Consider the following 19,695-nt stretch of genomic DNA (forward strand, 5'->3'; position numbering starts at 1 on the left):
CTAATTTTTTATATTCATAAAGCACTGAGATAACATTTTTCTGTGCTATAATTGATTTTTTTCATTTCGTTACACTTTTTTGGTCCTGTACTCGATGACTTTACAAGAAACGATTCCTCAAACTATTTTCATTCATAATTTCTTCCACCACCAACAGCACCAAGTACTTAGGTAACAAAGAATGCAGCTCTAACGTTCAATAGGCTTTTAGGAGTCAGAAAGCGTTGAATCGTTTAGGTGGTGATTTAGAGAGGATTTGAAAACAGAGGAAAAATAGGAGAGGTCCAGGGATGGATATAAGGCCAGGGAGTTGCACGAGGAAGGGTTGCGGTGTAAATCGAGCATTATGATATGCGGAGACGCGGGATCAGGGAACGTTTACCTGAAAATCAATGCGTATGGGGTGAGGAGTAACATGTAAATGAGAGGGAAGGAGAATTTTATTAGTTAGTAGTGAACCAGCCAAGATTTTATGCAGGAACACCTCAATTCAAGCACTCAGAGCCACCAATGTGGTGCCTGGGTTAATCATCCCCTGTATCCGAGACAGATTATTATTGTTCATTAACGGTACCCTTAGCTTATGCGTACTATATAGACTGTCATTAATTAACTTGCGCTGTGCGTAAGTTTGAGACTTGAACGCTTACGAAAGGAAAGTTATTCTCGTAGGCATGTAGAAATTTAAGCATAGACTTATTATGCCACTGAAAGCACGGTAGGATCGGCTTCGACGAGCATTTTCCTTTCAATCGTCCATACATAAGCCCGTTAGTTACATTATCCTTTGGCGTCATTTACGCATTTCATAGACTATTGGAATCCGTTGTTTGTGTTTTTGTAGCAAGATGACTTGATCGCTTCGTACAATTCACTTACATTTAGAACAATAGACAATCTGATTTGGATGAAGGGGCCAGCGACTTCTCATCTGACTGAGCTATACACGCTCATTATCAATGCATTAGCGTAGGGAAAAAGAATTAAGCTATTGTCGCTTCCTATATTCATACTGGAAATTTTTTCCAGTTTACATTATTTCATGCTAATCTGATTTCAAAAATGTCTAATAATGGATAAAATTAGCGCTGATCATTGCTGGTGTACATTCTAATCGGGAAAAATGCTGATGATCAACATAGAACTCCATGTGTGTCTAATCATATATTCCCGCCAAATCCAATCAGAGTAGTTCATAATATCTACCCTAGGTTTGTCATCGTCTGCCGAACTTCTATCTATCTATCGATTTATTATTCCTTGAATTCCTTTGATTTTTCCCCGTTTATGGTTTACAATTAATATATTATTTTCCAGTGTTTATTAGGATAATTTACTCAAAAATTTTCAACCACTTTAATACGAGTGGCATTTATTAAATTCTTTGGGTTTAACCACAAGTGCAAAAGTAGTACTGGCAGGATTGGCAGTAACAGTCGAATGGAAAATGCAGCGATTCAGCTGACATATCGGAAGCTATCGAGCTATCGATGCGGTTGTGTTCGATAGATATTGGCGGCTGCAACAACAGTATACGGCAACTTCAGTCCTGATAAATGAAATGTATTTTAACGAAATGAGCGCGAATATAGACACAATATAGTGTTTATATTCGTGGAAATGTGAGTGTTCTTGATCGGAGCGATGAAATTACGGCTATGTATTTCATGTGGAATGTGTATCATTCGCAACCAAGGAAAAATGTATTCTATGTTTTAAAATCGGTACTTAGCCGACTGGATTTACCCGGAAAAGAGGTTATTTCTAATTTATCACTCAAGCATTTTAGCCATGATTCTAGGTTTTCTTTGCGCGTGCTATTTTTCGGAACTGATAACTTTGCAGTGGAGAATTTGAAGATATTGAATGATGAATTGTAAGTCATTGGTAATGTGATCCATGAATAACTATCGTTTATTTTTTATCGCTGTTAGAATAATTTTCCATTTTTATTTTGTATTAGAAAGTATGGAAATCTTTTTAAAAGCCTTGACGTTGTCACGTCGAGCAAAGTTAGAAATTGTGTTGTGAGCAAGTATTCACAATTGAGTGGTCTCAAGACTTTGGATTGGCCTCTGCAGAGCTGCCCAGAAGGTTACGACATTGGTCTCGTAGCGTCATTTGGTCATTTAATTCCGGAGAAAATCATAAATTCCTTTCCACTGTAAGTCGAAATGGTTTGTAGTCAGTGATATTTCTTGTATCTCTATATGAGCATTCCTTCAATTTTCCCTGTTAATGACAAAGCCTCAAGTTGAATTTATCTGGTGCATTATGTGACCTATTGTTAGAAATCTCAATTAAGAAGGAGACACATTCTTTTATCTAATAGCAGTATTGGTATCTAATGAAATATTTCAATGTTCTGTAGTGGTATGCTGAATGTCCATGCTAGTCTCCTGCCAAGATGGAGAGGGGCTGCGCCTATAGTTCATGCCATTATGAGTGGGGATAGAAAAACTGGAGTTTCTATAATGCGTATCATGCCAAAAAGGTATGTAGAATTTTTAAGTCATAAAGGCGACCATTAGGAAATCTTGATTCAAGTATAACCAGTTATTTTCATGTAAGATAGCCTGTAAGATTATGTCTTTGCGAAGTGGGTGATCATGTTGTTTACTAAATTTTTTTAAACAAGGCCTCCACCTTTTTTCATAATCTTAACTCTTTAGAATTACTTGTTATACTTTTTAAAAGCTCTTCACACTGTACAAGTTTATGTCTAAATGTATGAACGCATGAATGAGCACAAAAATGCACCAATGTGACCACCCAGCTTGTGCGAACGCATGAACAGAAAATAGCACTTGTTCTAATTTGGTTTATGCATTCACACATGTTCTGTTCCTGTCCACAAAAATAGTTCATAAAATCAGACATTGACTCGAACACAAGAGCGTACCTAGGATCAAAAGTGGGGGGGGGGGGGGGGAAGCCATGGTTTTTCAAGTTGTTGGTAAGATTTAAGCATGGAAAAGGTGAATGAAATCAACATATAAGGAAACTGTAACAGCTCTTACTTAGTTTTAAAATTATTTGTGTGAAAAAATATTATTTAAAAAAAAAAGAAATTTGCAATTTTTGCTTGTAGGGGAGGGTAGGTGCCCCCTCCTGCCCCTTGCTGGGTACGCCCATGCTCATACATTGTTAATTTATAATGTAAACAGACCTTTTGAAACTCATTCAACACCCATAATTATTAACAATTGATGATTGTGCAATAGTGATTAAAGCCGATTCCCGAAAATCCGGCTGCGGTTCATCCATGTTGTGGATTATCCGTGCATAGGTTTACACAATGACAGTGTAGTTCCCGACGTCTCGCAGTGGATTTGCACCATCCGTGCAAAATCACTGCGCAATTTTCTTTTCAGAATCCATAATCCTGCAGCCACGGATGCATGGTTTTCGGAAACTAGGTATTATGTGGAGCTGTAGGAATGAGAGTGCAATCACGTTATTGTCGCTAATAATATTGGGGTTGGGAAAAGAAAGCTATTTAAAATAATGGAAAACGTGGGTAAATAGTAGTACATTATTTGTTGTACGTAAATTGTGGAAATTGCAGGAAATTAAAGTGAAAATTAGCATAATCCATATTTTCCGATTATTCGTGCCGCCTCTCCCCATCATTAGGCCGGATAATCGGGAGTTTGCTGTAATTAGTTTGAAGTTATTTTTGCTATCGATTGAAATTTTTTCATGCATTCATTATATTGTCTGATTCTATGTCTTGGAATGTAATTTTGTTGTCTCTCGGGTATCAGAAGCCTATGAATGAGAATATGGTATTTCAAGAAATACTTTCATACCTTATGCATTAAGAATTTGTTTTTTTCTAAATTCTGTTTCTCTCAACTTTTCAGGTTTGATATTGGTGATATACTAGCCCAGTATCATATTGATATTGGTCCTCATGACACTAACTGTGATGTATCTAATAAATTGGCAGTCGCTGGAGGAAGGCTATTGGTTACCTGTTTGAAGGACTTGGAAAACTACTCGGCCAATGCTCAACCTCAGGGTGATGTTGGAATTACATATGGTAAGTCATGAGCTATGATTACCTAATTGGTGTAGCCAATTTGCCCATCTGCAAATAAGAAAATTTGTGCACCCCTTCGTACTCATAAGATTTTTATCCGTTTTTATAATTTCCATTTATATTCTTAAATTTTTACCAATTCCTAAGGATTTGTTGATTGCAAGAGATGTAGTGTTAGAAGTATAACACCAAATCTCTGGAGGTCCGTGAAAGTGGTTTTATTTTTTGCTAAAATTCGTTTTAAAATCATGTGATTTTGGTGTTGTCGAAAATCTTGGTGGTATTATTATAATGCTACAATTTTTCCATGTTTATAGGAGTTTTATTATTTTATGGTTCATGTTTCATGAATACTTTACATAAAATTTAACACAATTTCGACTACAAAATTTCTAATAAAACTAAATGAGGGAAATCGTTCAAGTTATATTGGTTCAAGGCATGTGAATGGCTCAAGTATGTAGTCTTGGCGAATAGGATTGGCAAACGGCAAATCCCCACTACCTTATATGTGTATTGTGATTTATTTTGTCCGTCCATAGTTTTGCTACAGCATTACATTTTCAAGATTAGGAGTACAGAACAATTGAGCAGTATATATATACATATTGCGTTAAAAATGGAGTGGGAAATTTTTGGGTGCTGAGGGGTTGGTGGTTAGTAGGAGGTGGTAGTTGGATTCAGTGCTTGGGTAGGCGTCACTGTGGGTGGGGTGGGTAAAATGGTTGGATGAGTAATTAGGAAAATGGACCATTGGGGAGCGAGAGGGATAAAGGTGATTATTAACTAGGTTTGGTTCACTGTGGGTTAAAATATTTAGCTCCTCCAGGGCGTCTAATCTGCATCCTTTCTTTTTGAAGTGCAAAATGGTTGGGATGAAGTCACTGTTGTGACCCATCTCTATTTGATGTTTGGCAAAGTGGGAGTTTATTTCCCATGGCAATGACACATCTGGTGCTCGGCAACTCTTGTGGAATGCCTTCTCCCTTTTAGCCCAGTCACAGTTGGCACAATCACACTCCTATACGTCACGACTATACACTCCACTCCACTCTTCAGGAACCTCTGTTGTCTCCTCTTCTTCGTCCTCTCTCCTATTCACTCATCCAACCCTTCACCCACCAGACCCACACCAGCACCTACCCAAGCACAGAGCCCAAACGCCACCTCCTCCTAACCACCAACCCCTCAGCACCCAAAAATTACCCACTCCACTTTTAACGCAATGTGTATACTGCTCAATTATCCTGTACTCATCAACTTGAAAATGTTATTCTGTAACGAAACTATGGTTGGACAAAATAAATCACCATGTGGAAAAAGCCATTTTTTTATTCCTTCAACTCCTACTAACCCTTTCAAATTATTATTAAAAAGAAAAATTTGAGATACTTCATTTGTGGAGAGTTCATGTTGCCTCTCATTGATCATTTATTTGGCAAACTTTGAAAAGAATACATACCGTAAGTTTATAGGAAGTGCACCTCTTATGGCATTGAAGTGCTACATAACAAGGAGAGTTGATGGAGGAGAGGCCCAAGAAGATCGAGTATCACTTAAAGGGGGAGTCGTGCATAGTGGTGGAGTTGCAACTCGTTAAATGCGATTAAATGTGATTTGCGACATGCTCCTCTTATTGCTCTCAGTCACATTTTTGTGCTCACTCACTTGCAAAGTGCCCATCACCTGGCAGAGGAATAGTTTGACTGGTGGCAAATCCAAACAGTATTTCTTAACAATTCATTCAGTTTTAATTGGAATATTTTTGTTATAGAATATCTCTAATCTGTGTTATTTTTTTGTCTTGGGGAAGGGCTGGAAGCAGTTGTTAACTGTTACTCCATTGGTTTAAAATTTGATTCATTTTTAATTTTAGCTCCTAAGATCCAGCCATCCCTTGGACATGTCAGTTGGCAGGATAAAAATGCTGAGTCTCTATATAATCTGTGGCGTGCTCTGTTTGGGATATTTCACATAACTACATTTTGGCATGGTACTCAAGTTCGGCTAATGGAGGCACAAAAGTTTGAACGTGAAGAAATGTCAATTGCAGATAAGCCAGGAAAAATTATATTTTCCAAGACATCAAGAATGATTTTGGTGAGTTGGAGAACCCTCTGTTTTAATGAAATGTGGATTTTGATGGGAGGGACCCATGTATGTATGTATACTGATTGGGAGGGACCAAGGGATATGCACCAATTTAAGACATGTGAGCAGTATCCTGATAACGGCCAAAGGAGAACTTTTGGAAACTATGAGAATCCTTAAAAAAAAATTCAAAGAAACTCCAGACAAAACCTCATAACTATCCATTGGTAAATTCGAACAAGTCTGAAGTTTTCCTGGGATAACCCAGAGATATTTCGGTACTTACCGATGATGGGTTAACCCGAAAAAAGTTTTGGTTTCTATGAGGTTTTTGGGAAGTTCTACGAGAACGTGACTTTAAAAATCATGATACATCGTGAGAAATATGGTTCTCAGAAACTCATATAAGAAAGTTTTTAAATATCTTATTAAAAAGCAAGAGTTTTCATTTGGGGCACATTTTTCATTTCACAAGTAATAACATCTATGAAAAACAAATCCTTTTTAAGGTTACATTAAGTACATATTAGACCTTAATTAAATAAGATTACAAACCTCAGAATTTTGAGCTTACCTCAGGTATACTTCTGACAGCAATTATCTCAGGAACTCAAATTTTCAGATTCTGAAGATTTCTCTAATGTTACATACAGTGCAACCTCGATATAACGACACCCCACGGTGCACTAATAAACACTCGCTATAGCGAATTGTCGCTTTACCGGAGGTGGAGCAAATATTAGCCAATATACCTGTTGCGGACAGATATACAGGAACAGGAGTGGTGCGGCGACAGATAAACATCTATCCGATAAACGTAAGCATAAATCCAGACGAAAGGCGATGTTTTTTGCATCACTAAATTTCCTTACTCGAACAACGACTAACTATTCAAACCATTTATAAGCGCCGCACTGAATAAAAATCATGGAAAGCATTGTTTCGTCAATCATTATGCTAATGCACAACCGACGAAGTCATTTTTCTATGCACTTAATTAGTTCATTTACGTGATCATTCTATTATTTTGGTATTTTCCACTGAAAATTCAAAAATTAACTGACAAAACAGTAGCGCGGTTATTTAATGCCTCAAAGGTTTCCATTGGTGTATGTTTATTGTTTCTGTACGTTAACCGGCAGTGAAGTGAAATAACGCATTACATTTGTTTCTACCGGTGGAAGTTTGTATAACGTTCCCGCCTTGGAAGACTTTTTCTATCAGATAATGTAATATCTTCATCATCTACGGTAAAAAGTTAGCTAAGCTTGAAAAATGACGTGATTAAAATTACTGTTGTTGAAAAAAAGTTTCTTTTTGAGTGTTACGCTCGCGACGTATTTGAAATGATACACCGAGTTTACCACGGCACTGCAAACGAGAGTTAGTTGTTCTGTGAGTTCTTCCAGTGGCCACCAGGGGATGTTCGGCTACCTACGTAACAAAAGAGAGCGCCAGTACGACTCCGACCAATGACCCGAATAGTTCACCCTTGTACATCCGCAACGGAGAATAAATACGTCCATCCGGACAATTCACGCTGAGTATCATTGCTTCGTACATCCTACATCATCGCTAAGGCGCACTACCTACCTTTAGAGGCATCATTGCAAGTAATACCTCATACTGCAAGGGTTTTGTCGGGGAGTTGTATATAAAAAAAAGTTCCGTTTCGTCTATGTTATATGACGCGGGGAATACTTCTAAAGATACTTATGATCGGAGTCCTCTCTTCCACGACTTCAGGTTTACACCGCAGGCATCACCAGGGGAGTTGTGAGGGGAGATAACGCTTTGGTGCTTCGCATTAGTATAATCAACCTTCCGCACTCTTAAAATTCTCGATTCGCAATCTATCCCTAAAATACTCCGCTTCAGGCTTGGGCGTAGCCCCTTTCTCAGAAGTTCCCGCAGATTTGAATGGGCAAAACCACCCGAACAAAGCTCCTTATAACTCTTCATCGTCTGCATTCCTTGGGCGCTTTTGTTTTTTTTAATTTTGCAGAGCGAATAGGAAGATAAATTTAATTTCGACACTCATATTACTCCTTTATTTTTATTTTCTCGCGTAGACGTGTTTGGTGTTTTTTTGGCCATGGTGACTGCCATCAAATGCTTTCTATTCACGCAACTCACGGACGTGCGGGTATTCTGCCGACTGCTTTCTGCCGCCCGAGGAACAAAAGAAGATTAAGCATTCGCGAATGCTAATGCCATAATATTTTCACCAAAATTAACTACTTATTTATCGAACGACAGTTTACCACATAAATTTGAGACTGAGCACTCCATTAACTTCATTTCTAACAGATCGCTAGCAATTACAGAGGTTAAGGAGTCTTGATGAAAGTCTTCCGGCGGTGAAACCCTCGCTATGGCGAGAGCCAACACCAAAAGGGTCTCGTAAAAACGAATTTTTTAACACGCTTATTGTAGGGTCAATTGACGGTGCATCTGCTATCTCTCGTTATAGCGGGAGTGTCGCTATAGCCCGTACTCGCTGTAACGAGGTTCCACTGTATGTATTGTGTTAACTACTCTTAGGTAAACCTCCTGTTGGCAATAACTTCAGGAAGATGTAATCTCAAATGCTGAGATCACTTCAGGAAAACCTGGCATTGAAATTACCTCAGAAATATCTCACATTTACTAAGTTGAAGTGACTTAACGTAAACGTCAGAGTTTGTGATGTGAATCCTGAAAACTTCAGACTTTTGCTTCGTGTTTTTGTAGAAATATCATTTTTGCAAAAATTGGTCATTATTTGATGCCTGCACTCAGGTCCTCAATTAAAATTGCACTGCCTCATATGTAGAACTACTTTTGCAATGTAGGCCTTATAGCCATACATTACCTATATTTTCAGCAGAATTTTCTATGATATAACCCATATGAGTGATAATGTAAGTATAGACAAACTCAATAGCAGTGGTGGATACGTATGGAGGTGCGAGGGGCGTGCATCCCCCCTAGGGATGTATTGCGAAACATTGCAGAACCACAATTGCAAATCTTTATTATCATAAGATGGCATTGTCTTGTGTGTATAATCAGTTTAAATAATACTTTCTTAAACTTTGCTTGTGACTTGATAATTATTTAATTCAATAAAAGTAAAGGTAACTCAAGATATCTTTTCCGTCTCCCCTTGAGTTTTTAGTGTATCTGCTAGTGCTTAGTAATATGTATACGTAAACAAAACAAACGGACTTATACTAGTAACCTTTGCTTCACATTGGAAATTGAAGAAAGACATTGTGATTGAATAAAAATATAGTCTTTGGTTGTATGTATTTAACTACTGATTTTCATAATCATTTTCAAATTAAATTACTAGGTTGTGTGTGCTGGTGGTGGAAAAGTTGGATTTAGGAAAATTGGTGTAGCTGGAAAGAAACCTATGTCAGCAGAAGACTTTTATAATGGATATATGTCAAAAAGAAGCCCTGAAGACTGGTATTTCCATTGATTATGCTTTCATATTTAATAGGCCCTGTGTTTTAGCTTGTGCCTATATAGTAGTAATTCTAAATGCATACTTGCTGAGTGAAATGGCAAATAAATGCATATAAAATTGTTTATATAATTTGTCTTTCATTTTCCCTCGATGAAATACTCAGATTTCTTAGCAATTGACTTTATTGTGTTTTCTACTCAAAAACCTATGGTTATATCCTAGATGCTATGCATGTCCGTGAAAACCTGGGAGTATACAGTTCTCTAAATATTCGATATCATCCAAAATTATTCTGCCTTTAATAACATTTCCATCTTGCACAAAATTCTGCTATCATCAGCAATTTGGATCCCACAATTTTACTGTCGCTTTAGCAAATTTCTCATCGAAAATAACCATTTCAATCAAGTGTTAGAATAGTTGAGATTAATATGTGATCCAAACGTTTTTCGGGAATGTCACCTTGAATATAAGTAGCTTGATGGATGTAAATGGTAATACATATGTAATGGCAATTTATGGCATTCAAAATATTGAATCCAGCAAAAAGCATGATAACCTTACTCAATAATGTATGGAAAAACTGATGAAAATAATGGCAGATTCTTCTTATCAAATATAAGTTGGTTCGCAAGAAAACTTTTGTTTGGATGCATTACGTGAAAAGTTCTCCATGACATCTCAAGACTTCTCATTCCTGGATAGTTACATTTCCTTGAGATTTTCTTTAAGAAAATCGTTGATGTTTGCTTTTAATAAGAGAACGAGTAGTTTTGGCTTTTTTATTCTGACGTTATATTCTGAGTTTTTTTTCTTTTCAAGTTTACCAAGGCATCCAAACCATCAGTCCCCTTCACCCATCTTGATTAACCCTTTGCTCTCCACCTGCAATTTTGTGTCTCAAAATATAAATATAAAATGATAATTAATATATCACTTCTCTATTGAGGCACTAATATTAAATTTTTAGTCCTCATAGTACCAAAATGGGGCCGTACTGTGTTGAGTACATCTCGGGAATCTTTCGATCCTTCCACAAAGTTCAAGGTGCAGAAATAGTATCAACATTTTGGTAGCCATGGAAGGCCACCTAAGCCGCAACTGACGTGTACTACTCTAATTTTATATACCTAATTCTTCCATTATTGTCATTCTTGAAAAAATGTTAAGTTATCTATGAAATACCCATGCAACATATATTTTCCTCTTGTCCGTGGTAGCGAGCAGGTGCGTGCAGCCTACTGTCCATTCCTTTGTGCAGTGCTGCATCTAGATTGCCTACTGGTCCCTATAAGCACTCACTTAAATCAGTCAGTTGATGGATTAATGGTCGTAGATATGAACAAGGGGACGAAATATTTTAGCTCAAGGATAGCAAGCTGGCAAGAATTACCGAGGGAAACTGTAAATTAGGTATTTTTCAATTCAACCCTCTCATTCCATGAAAGGTCCCGGCATGCAGGGGCTCAGCCAGGAATTAAGACTGGGGGAGGTTTAGGTGCAACTAATACCGGGGTGTGTGGGGGTTTGGTATACCCACCAGGATAAGCGGTAGGTGCGAGATTATTAAATTGCGGAATTATAATATAAATGGTCCAAAATGGTGAGTTTTACGGCTTTCTGAGGGATATTTTATTAATCCTTACACTATTAAATTAATAATATCAATCTAATTAAGTAAAATGGATTAAACTTAAAAATTTCTCTGAGCTCTGGTGGGGTTTTATCCTCCAAAACCCCCCCTCTCTGCGCCACTGCCGGCATGAGAGTCTATGGTTTATGTGAGGGTTTCTAATTTTTTGTGCCTTATTTGGAGCCAGTTTTACAAGTTTTCCTAAAAAAATAGATTTTTCTGAGTTAAAATATAGTTCGCAATACACGAAGGCCACTTATTTGGCCTCTTGCGTATTATTTTGTTCATAATTTATTCGATGATGTATAAATAATTAAGATAGTAACGTGCAAGTGATTTGATTAAAAAAAAACATTTCTCTACTTAGCATTATTAAATTGTAATGGGACCACGAAAATTTGAGATATCGCATCCCCTTGATAAATATAATAATTTTTGAAGGGTTAAATGAAACTAAAAATGGAATATATCAATAGTCGAATTGGAATAAGGAATTCTTTCGTACATATTATATTTCGAAAGGCCGCGGTTGACTTCGAATAAATAACATCGCATTACGTACGGTTAATAGAAATAACGATGGTTAACATAACTCCAAAGCATCATAATGATAAATAAATGAAACTGCTAGAGTATAAGTATATTTTTCCGCGGCGAATCTCGCATTAAAAATGAATGCGAATTACCATCCCTTTTCGAAGAAATGTCCTTACTTACGTCTTCTGACAACGGGTACGAAAGACAGCTTCTCATTGACTTATTAATACCCTGATACCTTTTGCATATTAAGCAATTCAATAGAATTCGTAGATGGTTGAAAATAGAACATCCAGTTGATGAATTTAGGAAAGGCGTCGTCCGCAAGAATCCGTTGCCGTAGCGATGGTAGCGAAAGCTTAAGATGAGGTCATCGTTCCTGTGACGTAATAATGTATTGATTAATTTTGCTTTCCAGAGCGGTCTCCATGGAAGAGTTTCCCGTTCGCAGAAGCATCGTCAAACAAGCCGTTTAACTGTCTTGGATACACGAATCATATGATTCCATAAGATTGTGGCCTAGGCGTAAATAACGCGTGAACTTTACGAAAATTCTTGATATTCCATTACATTTAATTGCTCTCATCCATTAGACTTCTTGTGACGCCGTAGGTAATTACGGTGCACTCCGTATTCTGCGAAGTAAATGCGCGTGTAACGCGTCAAGAATGGGGGTTACCTCTGCTGTCAGGATTGTAGAACATCACAGATAAGGAGGACAAATTTCAGCGGATGATGATGCTGAGCAAAATATTTCGGCGTTAGTCATAACGCAGAAATATTACTATTCCTACGCGTTCCACAAATGCTTTGCAAGTAAGTACCTAGCGTATGTAAAATTGCGTTTCAGTGCATTTACCCCTGTTGACCTGCGTATTTATTTCGCCAATATTTTAGCTATACTTGAAGTTGTATCAACGTATTTAATGTATTTTGGACGTTTATTTTGTTGTTAATACCGCTCTTATTTCTTTTGGCGTGCTAAATCGTTTTTGTGTAAGATTGCTTGTTCTGCTTTTCCACGTAAACATACGTGTTATGGTTTATTCCTGAGTAATGAAAATGTATTTTTACTCTTTTCTTACGTGAAGCAGAACACTTAATTTGAGTATGAATTGGTGTTTCAATAATATTTGGAGGCAGTTTGAATGTGGTAGACTGTATTATTAAGTTGGAAGGTGAAATGCAGATGACCAAATGGTTAAAGAGTTCCACGAGACTACCCCTGTGATGCAGAGTGAAAATTTACTTATATGAAACGCGGGTTGCATAACAAATCTGAAGTCATTGTTTTTGCGGCATGTGAACGTGGGTTAATCATGGTGGTGCCAATAGTAAATCAACGAGTTTTAAATTTCTTTAGTTAAGTTTCTTTGTATGGGGAATTTATTCAACTGAGTTACCGATCAGTAAGGAAATTTTTTGATTGTTAGCAGAAAGCATTTTATCCATCACAAATGATAATTTTGAAAACATTACTTGCTTTCCTATTACTGTCGTACACTTCTGATGATATTATATTTTATTATTGATAATTGCTTTTTATTTAGCACCACACGAACCTGATGCCTATCATTCAATTAATGTCTATGAATTTGATTCAGCATTCATGAAATTGTTCTAAGTCCTTTGCTTTGTGCATAAATATTTCTCATAGATGAATTTTGTGAACTAATAACTACGATTTTATTTGACATTTGAAATTAATAGCTACTTAAATTATTATGAAGTCCATAAAGAATCATTTGGCATAGTCACCACATTTAGAATGATAAGGGCAATGAAGATTGAAAGGTGGTTAAATGACATTGTAATTACCTCTGAACAATTATCCATAATAACTTACAGTAAATTATGTGTCAAAAGCTATGACAGGTCTTTCTAAGCGGAAATTTTAAGTTTGTCAATGTATTGTAGGAAAGAGGTTGGTTGATGATGCTGTGAAAGTTAAAAAAGTGGATATTACATAGATTGGCCAAGGCAGAAAAGCCTGTTGCTAGAAAAAAAATTGGGGTAGGCATCCTTGTTGGGGGAGTGTATTTTTGAGTTGTTCATTTAGAGGGGCTATACCTGAGGCTGTATCTCGTAAACATTTTGGGGAAATTTAAATGTCTTCATGCTATGCTTGGTACAGTGCTTGCAATTACTTTTCTTGACTTAATGATGTGAGAGAGAAGAAAAAAGAGAAGGGGGGCTCAAATTTGAACCCTCGAGTGCTTGGAAATGACATAAGGGGTGGGGAAACTGTTAGTCAAGAAATTGATTATCTTTCATTATGTACTCTGTTTATTTGTGCAGTGGAACTCCAGTGATAAAGCTCCAGCAATCTTCATTATGAATCATTGACGTCAGTTTTAGGTTTAACATCAATTTCATTCTTTGGAATTTTGAATGATGCCTTAGCTATTTTAATATGTTAAATTACTAATGAATATGAAAATTATATAACCATTTAATCTTTCCTAGCATTTAAGCTGGTGTAACAACATCATTCTTATTTTCAGAAATTGAAGATGAGTACCAACAACAATAACATTTGTAACAACAATGAAATCGAGGATTCCATCTTGGGGGAGATTGTTGAAGCTCAAGTTGGGGTGAAAAATATTTCCAATTTGCTTAACAATCCATCACCTTCAAAATGTTCCTCCAATCTGAAGGAGGTAATAGTGGTGGGTAAAGAAGAAGCAGGCCCTTCAGGGGAAACGCCTACCACATTCCTCTCACCTACCTCTTCCACAACCCTTACTCCTCGAAGTAGTAGTGAAGATCTCAGCGAATATACAGATGCAGATGAAAGTATCTCAGCTCCCACCGAGTTTTTAGCAGAGGTTTGCTGATCAATTCTTCTTCAGATATATATTTATCGTTGCAAAATTGTTCAACCATCAAAATATCATTTTTCGTAGCTTTATGTTGGTGCTGCACTAGATGTTTTGGCAAATACCCTTCAAATGGAAGAAATGTACAGTAATTACCAAACAGATTGTTCATTTTGGGAAAAGTGACTTAGAACTACCATTTTGGTCTATTTTTCAACTTGATTTCAATGGAGTTTTTGAACTCAAAAATCAAAATACAATGACGTTACTGCATTGATGCAATTTGTACACTTTTGCTCTGGATGGATGAACTGCAATTTCCCCATGATCTCACCATAGTTTTCATCTTCTATTTCTAGTTCCTATCTGCTGTAATGATGAGGGATTTCACTACTGCCCTGAAATACTGTAAACTAAGTAAGTATTGGCTTCTTCAAAATGATGAACTTTTAACCTAACATTAATGAGGAATAACAACTTTGAATCATTTACATTTTTTGTATCAGTAGTGAAAAATGCAGCATTTATCCTTCAGAAAGTTGACTATGAAGGTCATGATTGTAACACAAATACAGTAACAATTGTGAAATCTGCATTTTTGATTTTAATATACCTTGTTAATAAGGGGCACCAGGAATATAATTAAAAGCTTAAATCTTAAATTGATCTATTTTTATTCTATGATATAGTTTTATAGAACTGAAAATCATCAATGATAAATACATCTATTTTATTGTACATATGTCTTTCATTCTTATAATTCCAGTCTTGCAGTATGAGCCAAACAATGCTGCTGCCAAAGAATTCTATCCTCTCATAATTGAAAAAATAAAAATGAGTAAGTACATGAACCATAAGTATTTCTCTGAGTATATGTACATAGTTCCCCTTTGATATTTGAGGATTATTTTACGAAAAGATATAAAGCCTTTTGTGCTAAAATATACTCACCCCATTGCTTTTTGCTCTTAAATATTGGGGAAAAAGAGGGATTATATTCAGTGCAATACTTTATTCTCATCATATAAAAATAGCTCTGTAAATGTAAGTTTTGCATTTTGTAAATCAGATTCAAAATCATATGAGATGGGCAATCAGAGGATACTCTTTGTGTATGTGCACCTGATAACACTGTGAAATATCACTTAGAGTTTGGTTAAAACTGTTAAAAGTTCATGTAACCTATAAATACCCAGAATGACAGTGATGAGAGGGGAAAGTGGAAGGGAAGACACATTTTTCCCTCTGCTCTATGCCTCTATGGGTCAGCAGAGAAGATAATGGTCACTTTCACCTACATCCCTTTCTTTCGACAATTTGTTGTTATAGATAATTTCGAGCTGAAAATGGGTTTCATGCAAGTGCCAGGAACTTTTAACTGAACTTTATGCAATTTCATTGTCACAATGATAGAATATCTTCATAAAAATTACACAGAAATTTGAATGCACATGGCTGGTTTTGCAGGAGAATCGGCATTATCAGGCCTTTTTATATTATTTAGACATTTTTAATGACTACTAATTAATGTAGAGGTGAGAGAATAAACTTGGAAATCTGTTCTAATTGGGTTAGGTGGGAAGGGAGGCAGGCAATGGCATACTTACGTGAGTGAAGATAAAATCAGACGGTAAAATCTAAGAGGGGAGAAGATATCATCAAAATATTTTCATGCAATAAATATTGTCCACTGGTAAAATCTTGTCATTTTTCCAGCTGCTTTCAGGTTTTCAAGTCTCTTCCCCATTCTCTTAAGGTGGAGAATCTGTAGGTCCAAGTTGCTATAGTGTCACTCCTCCCACAAAAAGACCTTAAGATATGTGGATTCTTCCACTTAAAATTTTTGTTATTTTTGAAAATTCATACTTTCACTGTGAGAATGATACCTGCCCCTATTTGTTGAAATATTTGGCAGATGTTCTACGAATTGCTAGAACTTTTTATTTCCTTTTCTGATGTAATAATGATTCCATTCTATCCTTACAGTGGCAGATGAGAGTGATAGCAATAGTGAGGTCAGTGTTTTTGAAGATAATAGTGATGGTACAAGTGTTAGCGGAGAGAAGCATAGTAGTGAGGACTCAGATGCAACAAATGCCAGCTATTCTAGTCTAGAGGATGATGAGGGTGACACAAAAAATTGTGACAATAATGATGTAAAGTTAGGGCATCTGAAGATTGCTGTGGCATCCGATGGAAATGGCAACGGCTCCTGTATTCCCTCCCAAAACATGCCACCCAAAGACTTACAGCAACAGGACGTACCTCCTTTTCCAACCAGCAGCTCTGACTCTGAATCCCCAACCGAGCCAATAAGTCAGACAATTGTGAATGTGTAATGGTACCTTAAAAGACTTGAATGATGACAAAGGACTGATCTTTAAATATAAACTAACATATTTTGTCTAATGTAAACTAATGGTAGAAACTTTGAGTTATATAATGAGGAATGAAAGATTTTCCTTTAGACTTGATGTCATTAAATCTTGTTCTATTTTTAAAGAAAAAACTTTTCTGTTTTCTGTCATTCATCAGCATTACATGTTAATGTTTTAGAAATGTCGTGTAAATCACTCTGAAATATGTATCATGGACCAAATATTCGACAAAAATATTAATCTTAAAAAATTTTGTCATTAGTGTGGTGAAGTGCATGCTTGTTGAAAGTATTAAACCTTATAAAACATATCAAACAATGCCTATGTAAGTGATGGTATAAGCTTAATTAATTCTTATCGGTAATTTTGTTCAATTTCATCATTCTCTCATATAGCAGAACATGCATAGTGATGCCGCAATGTGGTGTCATTGTTGCCATTCCTTCTAAAACTTTCAGTCTGGAATTTTTAGAAATACAGGACACCTTTTCTCATTAATCTCATGTCTGTCAGAAACCATTTTGTGCATCTTTTATACTCAAATGTTTTATACAAATAATAGGACAATGGGTGCTTCCAAATTTTCATAGAAGTTTTTCAAATGCAAGGATATATTTTTTCAACTGTATACAATAAAATTTGGTTTCTTCCTAATTGCATAACATAGAGTAAAGTCTTGTTCTTTTGATCTTCCTATCTACAGAATATTTATAGAAGAATGTCCATATTGTTACTCAAAAGCTCATAATTATTTGAAGTCAACAAACAGTAAATGCTTCAGAGCAAAATTATTTATAAAAATGGATTTTATATTTGTTAAAAAACATTTTTTCATGATACTAATTGTGAATAAATTGTAGAAAAAGGGTGTCTGATTTGATTAACTCTCAAGTATTATGGTTTTGTTTCCCTTTTGACATTTACGTTGTACACTGCATCAGTGAAACCAATGTAAATTTCAAAGCAATATGCCATTTCCCACATACTTAAGAACTTCGAACTATTTATCAATAAAATTACTTCAAATGAAATATGTTGGTGTTCTTAATATTCCTATGAAATTCAGTTTGAGCAGGAATGGGCTCATTTACCATTTTTTAAATCATTGTTGATCACAATAGTGAGTGAAAAATGAAGAGACTTTTTCTGTTTCCCAATCTGACGCCAAATTTTCAAACTATGTAATAATGGCTTACCTCTTTCGCGGAACTGTTAATGACATCACTGACTCTTGCTAAGCAGCTCACTGCTTCTCATCCTCCTGCCTCTTGTCTTGCGTGGATTATTGTTATAAACACTCCAAAGAGTGATTTTTTCCATCAAAGATTGGGTCTCTCTCTGAATGACTTTATGAACCAGAACTTAAATGATGTCACCAACTCATTAATAGTGATGGCAACTTTGCATTTTTTCATTTTCAAGTTAAGAGACAATGGCTGAATGAGGACGACTTTGTTACAACTTTTTTACCTTTCCCTTTGGCGACAACCTTGCCATGGTGTTAAGGCCTACATGTTCCTATGACCCCCAGAGCTGCACTGGCAGGAATAATTCTCAATTACTCCTGGTAGACTCATCATCATCAGCAGCACCCAAAAAAGAAGAAAAGGAGGCAGCAATAAATGTAGGGATGAGGGTGGGGAAGCTAGAAAATATTAAAAGGGAAATGGAGAATGGGAGGTTTGGTATCTTGGGACTATCCGAAGTGAGGTGAAATGATAGTGGGGACTATTGGAGTGATGGATATAGGGTTACATACATGTATATAGTGGGGGAAAGTCAACGAGGGTTAGCTATAGTATTACACAGGAAGAGGGGTAAGCGAGTGGTAGTGATAGACCATATAGATATAAGCGATAGGATCCTGATGGTAGAAATTGAGGTGCAACCCACCAACTTGTAGAGGTTCAAGTTTTTAAGTCCATCAGCAAAGGGAAGGAAGAAGTAGATGAGGTGCATGAACAGTTTTAGGAAATAATTAGGGAAACCCCAGATAAAAAAATGTTGTAATGATGGGGGATTGTAATGCCTCAGTCAGGTGTGGGATGGAATTAGGAATGCGGAACGACAGGGGAGAGAAAGCAGCAGAAACAAGTTATTCATCACAAACACAAAATTCATAAAGGACAAAGGTACGCATAGAAAAGTCCAGGGTACATGGGGTAAATATCAGTTAGACAACATCATGGTAAGACAAGAGTAAAAGGAACAGTGTGAAAAACTCGCATAGCTTCCCTGCAGTGGATGTGGATTCCGATCATAACCTAGTACTCATGAAATGCAATGTAAGATGGAATTAAGACTTATGAAATGTAAGAAAGACTTATGAAAATAAGTAAGGCAAGAAAACGGAATGTAGAAGCTTCGAAGGGAACTATGAGGAGAGAATATCAGGAACTAGTGGAAAAAGTATCCAGGGGATTGAAAATACACAGACTGTAGAGGAAGGGTGGGATAATATTAAAACAGGAATGGTCAAAGCGGTGGAGAAATCAATTGGCTAAATTGACAGGGAAAGGATAAAGAAGCCGTGGATAATGGAGGAGATGATAAAAGAAATGGAATGGAGAAAGAAGTGGACACAGAGCAGGGCAAAAGGATGTTTTGGTAAATAAATAATCGATTACGACGTGAAACTAAAAGGGCAAGGGAGGCTTGGTGGAAAAAGACAGTGTGAGTTATGGCATAATTTCAGAAAGATAGAGATCGAGAAGATGATGAGAGTAGGTGGG

The 19,695-nt window shown here is 36.5% G+C and overlaps 2 protein-coding genes across 3 annotated transcripts; both read left to right on the forward strand.

Moving 5' to 3' along the window:
* The first annotated feature begins 1,459 nt into the window (after positions 1-1,459).
* On the forward strand, positions 1,460-9,722 carry LOC124161679 (methionyl-tRNA formyltransferase, mitochondrial). 2 transcript variants are annotated; one of them, XM_046538007.1, is made up of 6 exons: positions 1,466-1,876; positions 1,964-2,164; positions 2,372-2,494; positions 3,867-4,045; positions 5,922-6,145; positions 9,474-9,722. In XM_046538007.1, exons 1-6 carry the CDS (start codon positions 1,659-1,661, stop codon positions 9,603-9,605), a joined length of 1,077 nt encoding a protein of 358 aa, XP_046393963.1. In that variant the 5' UTR covers positions 1,466-1,658; the 3' UTR covers positions 9,606-9,722. The 2 variants fall into 2 exon arrangements, with proteins under 2 accessions (XP_046393964.1, XP_046393963.1); XM_046538008.1 differs by lacking the exon at positions 1,964-2,164 and having other exon boundaries at positions 1,460-1,876.
* A 1,866-nt stretch (positions 9,723-11,588) lies between these two features.
* Positions 11,589-17,994, forward strand: LOC124161705 (glutamate-rich protein 2-like). Its single transcript, XM_046538010.1, has 5 exons — positions 11,589-12,579; positions 14,268-14,594; positions 14,945-15,002; positions 15,352-15,423; positions 16,572-17,994. Exons 2-5 carry the CDS (start codon positions 14,277-14,279, stop codon positions 16,922-16,924), a joined length of 801 nt encoding a protein of 266 aa, XP_046393966.1. The 5' UTR covers positions 11,589-12,579; positions 14,268-14,276; the 3' UTR covers positions 16,925-17,994.
* The last annotated feature ends 1,701 nt before the right edge of the window (positions 17,995-19,695 follow it).

This window comes from Ischnura elegans, chromosome 1 (genome assembly GCF_921293095.1).
Source record: "Ischnura elegans chromosome 1, ioIscEleg1.1, whole genome shotgun sequence".
In the NCBI taxonomy this organism is placed as follows: domain Eukaryota; kingdom Metazoa; phylum Arthropoda; class Insecta; order Odonata; family Coenagrionidae; genus Ischnura; species Ischnura elegans.